The following is a 6791-nucleotide window of genomic DNA, read 5'->3' on the forward strand; positions in this document are numbered from 1 at the left end:
GGGGGGTTGAATGAAGACACCTACCTGATGGCCGACGTAGCAAAAACTTGGCCCTCTGAGCCGATGGTGAAAACACATATGGAAGCGATGACGACGATTAAGTCTGAAATAAAAAGAAGAGAAACTGGGCAAGAGTGCCGAGTATGCGTGTGTTAGGGTTGGGAAGGGGGCGCTTAGACACTGGATTTCTAGAAATTACAATTCTGACCCAAAAACGTAGTCTTTATGTCATAGTTCTAAGTTTCAATACTTTGTAGTTTCAAAATTTTATAATGACTTCTTATTGTTATATTTCTACGTTTCAATTACCTCTATCCCAATCTTTTTAAATTCCCTCTCATCCTTTTTTAGTATTTCCATGTTTCTAGGTTTTATTCTGTTCTTTCTGGTTAATTTGTTGGTTGTTGTTTTTTTCTTTTCTAGTTGAAAAGTCGCAAGAGCAAAAATTATGAATAATCAATTTCTTCTCTTTGATTTTATAAAAACTTCAAGAGATGAGTCGGGCACCAAGACTTGTGGAATGATGCTAACCAAAAAAAAATAATTAAAAAATAAGAAAAATAATCACAGCAACCTACCTATGATAGAGATAGGTTTTCGGGCGAATCGTATTCGGCCCCGGAGTCCCATATACTTGCTCCGACAGCCGGCGGACCACAGACGTATGACGTACTCCAGGCCGAAGAAACACACCAGGAAGATCTCCTGTTGGGAGGAAACATGACAGGCATTTTATTGCATTAGTTATTTCTGTTATTGTTGTTGTTGTTGTTGTTGTTGTTGTTGTTGTTATTGTTGTTGTTGTTGTTGTACGGTTTATTTTTGGTTGTTATTTGGTTGTTGTTTAATTCTTAATTGCCTCTTGCCCATTCTTATGTTAAAGACGCCATCTCGTCAATAAAAAGGGGTGAGTTTAAAATCAGTATTTTTTAAGTCTGTTTTTAGTTGGGTTTTGTCGTATGGGTTTTGTTTTTGTTGCTGTTGTTGCTGCTGCTGCTATTGTTGCTGTTGTTGTTCTTATGTTGTTGTTGTTGTTGTTGTCGTTTTTGTTGTCGTTGTTTAATTAGAAGATTGTCTGAATATGCAACTGTATAGTCAATAATCACCTGTCTGATTTTTCTGAATACAATAATAATATTCTGACATAAATGTCAGTTGTCTTGTCGTCTGTATCACAGAGTCTTGAGTTAAGAAACCTTTTATCCCAGCACCTAGTTTCATTGACAAGCCCATTTGTTCGCTCGTTTGCTTGTTCGTTTGCATGTGTGTGGGTTGTTGTTTTTTTTTCGGGAGGGGTGTTGGTAGTAAAGAACAGAACATCGATACAACAAAGGTCATTGTGTGTTGGAAAAAAGTAAGGCAAAGAGAAACAACAAAGGGAAAGAAAAGAAGCGAGTAACTACCCGTGATACCCTCCAGTCACCCATCTCATTGCACGTAAAGCAAGCACAAAGTTGAAAAGGCGGGTGGTTTGTGGGTATCGACATTTTGGATTAATTTCTTTAATTACTTTTGAGGTAACGTTTGGGGTAAGGAGACGGACATCAATGCAGTAATGGCCGTTTTGCGTTAGTAAAAAAAATAAGACAAACAGATAAATAAAAAAAAGAGAGAGATAAAACCTACCAGCAGGTCTTCAAAGCTATCATCTCTTTTGGGTGCACTTATATATGTGCGGATACTCAAATTAAGATGTTCTGATTTTTTTTGCAGTTTCTGGAGGCTTGATCTATAGACATTTTTTGAAAATGTCCAACTGTGACCTTTGAGGAGCGGTAGCCTCCAATTTCAGATGTCATCTCATTTGGACAAACGCTTTCAGCATGTGAAGTGGAGACTCACTTATATTATTCAATGGTTCCGTGCTCTGTGTGTATGCAGTGTGCGTTTAACGCACCATTCAATATTGTAAGGTTTGAAAGGAGGCAGGACATCTGGGTGTTATCCCCATGTCCCACAGGGCCAAGTTGATTAGACGGCTTTTTCTTTTTGGGGATTATTTTTTCTTGTTTTGTAGACACGTATGTCGTAGGTTCTCGCACAAGCACTTGGCACTGTGTACAGTTTTAAATTAAACAACACCAGCTAGACCTAGCGAGCGACAAAACAAAAAATTCGATGTCATGCAGAGTCCCCCCACCCCCTACTCCACTCCCTTTTAACCCCCGCCCGAGACACACAATTATCCACAGTCTCATGTTTAAAATTTGGAAAGTGCTCACGTTCTTTTAGGTAGCTTTCCAGAAATGAGCAAAGACGCTTTACTAAGTGGCTAGTACAGTTGCCATGATCTTGAATGGAAAGACTATGCGACTTCTAGGGTATTCATGACCATAACTGTAATTTATAAAAACATTGCTGGTCAGATGTTTTGGATTCGCTGCCGCGATACAGCTAGCAAAGATGGCTGTCTACATAAAGTACCCGCAATAGGTCTATACATCCTCAATAATCACAAGCACATGTCTCATAGACTGACAGAAAGATAAAATCTCCTTGTTCCAACCGCACGCGAGGTCAATACATAATCTCTTCCCTACGGTCTTCAACCGCGTTCTGAGCAGGGTCAAAACAAGAGTGCACTTCCGTGATGTAGGAGGGCGTCGTCACAGAAACGTTTGGGTGTATTTAATGGTGTTTGATACGAGGTGAAGGCCTGAGGATATTTATCGTTACAACACAGATACCGGTGAGGTCAAGAGATCCGAGTGAAGAAATGCGAAGGGAAAGCAATTCGTTGGCAAAGTGTTCAAAGAACATAATCCAGAATACATCATAAGAAATTAAAATAAATGTTTTATTCTTTAAACAATTTATATCCTCATTATGTACCTTTTCTTATTTTAAAAAAAATAGTTTGAATTCAAACTAAATATTTCATGAGCACCTGCAAACAGTACCAAAGATTGATATCATTTTAAAAAAATCAAAATCATTGTTTAAGTACATTCTAACAGCTGGCTGAAGAATTGTGAAAGTAGAGGTTTCACGCTTCCATTAATACACTTTAGATTATTAAAATGTAGAAAGTAAGCTGCTTCAACCTTGCCTGACAAAGCCAACACGGGTTGAGAGTGATACAACGTCTCAGCTGAAAGACTGAATGTTCCTCAATGAAAATTGTACCTGCCGGGGAATTGAGCTTACTACTTCCGAATGATATGGCGAAGCGCCTGACCGTTACACCACAGACACGTTCAGTACGAAGGGAATAACAATAAGTACAGATGGTTTAAGGTACTGAAGAGAAAACAAATGAAAAAACGATTTTTGTTTAAAACCCCAAACATGATATTATTTAAATGTATCAGTTGCATGCGACACGAACATAATCAAGATACAGTCTCTCAAACGAAGAAAGCTGGATATTTTACACTGTTAATTGTGTGGGTCGAAGTCGGCGGTCGGAGTGGGGGTGGGTGGGGGGGGGGGTAAACTGTTATGTAGTTCAATTATGACTTTTTAAATGCATGTAACTGTGGGCAGTGTTAGGGCTCTTTCTATTGTAGGTCGCGTTCACGTCATCAATGATAATACATAACAAGATGGGCCACTCAGCCAAAAAAGTGTCCGCAGGAAGTATGCTCTTTGCTTCAGATGGCGCTGCAGTCTGTTTTGAAGCTCTCTTTCGTTTTTCCAGAAGAAGAATAGGAATAGCACCTCCTTGCGTGCGCAGATCGACTGCTGTTCATCAGCAGTTCGGGTACGTTCAGTGCGGAGTTTTAGTTTTTTTTATATTTTAATGACCTCTCGCCTTTCATTCTAAAGTCAAATTAAACAAAGAAAACCATCACCCTTTCCTCCGGAAGAGGTTTTTTGTCAGCGTAACCATTTTAAAAAAGCGTTCTTCCGAAATTTATCCAAAAAACTTGCTAGTTTCACTTTGATTTTGTAAAACTCAAGTAGGGTAACTCTGTTCGCAAAGAGTGCGCTTTTGTGAAGAGGGCGCCACCAAATTTGGAGGACACTTTTTTAATTGGCTCAAAGAGAGAAGTGGCCCATCTTGTTATGTACTATCATTGACGTCATTGCGTGGCTAGCTGGGAATCGAAGGTTGGTTTTTCTTCGTTTTTCTTTTAATCTGTTGTTGTATTTTTACATTTTTCGAACACTTATAACGTTTAATGTATTTAATTTATGTATTTATGTATCTATTTTTCCAGAGGGGGATACCATGATTTAAATATACACAGGAAAGCTTTTAAGGGAATTTAAAAAGTATTGCCTTCTCTCGTGGCTTTGCTTCTATGTTATGCATTGCTATTTCAGTCTTTACCTCAATAAAGTTTCTCTTCATCTCCAGTTTACACATTTTGAAATAATTGAATGTTTTCTTAGGCGTCTTCACCAATTATTTGTTCCTCTTATTTCAGAACTCCTTCTCTTCCTCATTCATCTTCGCTTCCTCCGCCCTATCATTCTCATCCTTCAACTCAACCCTTTACTTCCTCGCATCCTCCTCCTTCTCCTTCTCCTCTTTCTCCTCCTACTGACCACTTTCATCATCATCATCATTATCATCATCATCATCATCATCATCATCATCATCATTATCATCATCATCATCATCATCATCATCATCTTCTTCTTCTTCTTCTTCTTCTTCTTCTTCTTCTTCTTCTTCTTCTTCTTCCTCCGTCCCTTCATCCCCAACCACACTTCAACCCCATCACAACCACAATGTCTCCTACATCAGGACTTACCATCCAAAAGAGTGTTTCCATAGCGAAGGTCGTGTACTGCTCAATGGTTGAAAGCACGCTGAAGATAAGGCAGATGAGAACCATCATAAATCTGAGGAAACGCAAAGAGAAATTATAAATAATAAGACACAACAAAGTTAATGGAGAGAGAGAGAAAAAAAGACACAGAGAGAGGGGGGGAGAGTGTGAGAGAGGGAGAAAGAGAGAAAAAAAAAGAGAGAGAGAGAGAGAGAGAGAGAGAGAGAGAGAGAGAGAGAGAGAGAGAGAGAGAGAGAGAGAAAGAGGGAGAGAGGGAAAGAGGGGAGGGGGACAGGGAAAAGAATGACGATAATGTTGATGATGATGATAAATAATAATAATGGATTGCATTTATATAGCGCATATCCACTTATGCAATGCTCTATGCGCTTAACATGATACATATTATGGATTTACAAATCAATTTTAAAGGCACATAGTGTTACATACGCGTGCCTGCACATACTCACGCACGCAAGCACCACACACACATACAAACATACATACACACATACACATCACATATACGTACATACGCACATATGTAAATACAAACTCACAACGATCTACAGCTTGAATGGATTCTGTCTAATCGAAATATGATGAAAATAGAAATGCTTTTAGTTTCTTCTTAAAAATGTCTAGATTTTCTGCTTATCTGATAGTATTTGGAAGCCTATTCCAAACAAGTTGGGCAAAATATGAAAAAGAGCGTTGGCCATATGTTTTGTAATTTATTTTAGGTTTAACAAGGGTTGCTTTGTCAGTTGATGATCTGAGCGTTCTAGGAGGTACATAGGGTGTTAACTGTTTTAGATAGTCAGGTGATAAATCATGTGAGCACTTGTAGCAAGTTAAACAGATTTTATATGATACGCTCTTTCACCGGGAGCCAGTGTAGTTCTTTTAAAATAGGAGTCACATGACCATGCTTTAGTTTTTTAGTATTTATTTTGGCAGCAACATGTTCTTCTTCTTCTGATGATGATGATGATGATGATGATGATGGTGATGATGATCATGATGATGATGATGATGATGGCGAGATGGGTGGGTGGAGGGCGCCACTGTGGGGCCTTATTTTCTGTTCTTTCCCTGTGTAGTTTGTACCTTTCAGCCTAGATTTCTTCTTGCACTAGATGACCGTTTCCGTGTCAAGGTGCTTCTCTTTACTCAAAGAAAACAAGATAGTGATGAGTAGGGAGAGTAGCAGGTGAGAAGGATAGAAGGAAGAGGAGGATTAGGAGAAAATGGAAGGGGAGTAAGGTGTTGGAACCATCAGGGTTATTTACCTTACCTCCGACGCCTGCCTCATACGGCTGGGCAATGAGCCGCTTTAGCAAAATCCGGATAATAATGTGTTAGTGCACCTCTTTGGCAAATATTATTATATGAACCGCTTCGGAAAATGGGTTAGAACCGCTTCGACAAACGGGTTAGCATCACTTCAACAAATGGGTGCACCCAATTCGGCAAACGGGTCAGGAAAGAGTTAAAAGTCTGAATTCGGATAATGTTTCATTGAGAATTATCCGGTTATCCTTATAAATAATCAGTATTTTGCCCACCTCTACTGCCTCGTCCCTCAACTACCCTCCTCTCCAACATTTGCCTCGCTGAACACACGAACACACACACATAGACAGACACACACACATGTATACACACATACATATACTCACACACACACATACACACATACACACACACGCACACATACACACACAGACACACACACACACTCACACACAAAAACACATACATAATAACACACATATGAACATAAACACATACACAAATACATATATACAGATACATATACACACACAAACACACACACATACACACAAACATACACGCACACACAAACACACAAACTCACAAACACAAATGCACAAACCCACATACACACACATAAACACATAGACACAAAACACACACGCACGCACGCACGCACGCACGTGCACACATACACACTGATGAACCTACATCTGTCTTTGAGTCCTCTTGACACTTTTATCACGCATGAAGTATAAAATAGACATATACATGTATATATAAGTATATATA

At 39.1% G+C, this 6791-nt stretch overlaps 1 protein-coding gene across 1 annotated transcript in view; it reads right to left on the reverse strand.

Moving 5' to 3' along the window:
• The window catches only part of LOC101863638 (potassium voltage-gated channel subfamily KQT member 1), a 73255-nt gene that overhangs the window by 35485 nt on the left and 30979 nt on the right, over positions 1 to 6791 (reverse strand). Inside the window, exons 2-4 of the mRNA XM_035971763.1 lie at positions 4704 to 4794; positions 579 to 705; positions 25 to 103 (exon numbers count right to left, since the gene is read on the reverse strand). Coding sequence (XP_035827656.1) covers positions 25 to 103; positions 579 to 705; positions 4704 to 4794 — 297 coding nt within the window. The remainder of the gene's footprint in view (positions 1 to 24; positions 104 to 578; positions 706 to 4703; positions 4795 to 6791) is intronic.

This window comes from Aplysia californica, unplaced genomic scaffold (assembly GCF_000002075.1).
Source record: "Aplysia californica isolate F4 #8 unplaced genomic scaffold, AplCal3.0 scaffold00019, whole genome shotgun sequence".
Lineage (NCBI taxonomy): Eukaryota > Metazoa > Mollusca > Gastropoda > Aplysiida > Aplysiidae > Aplysia > Aplysia californica.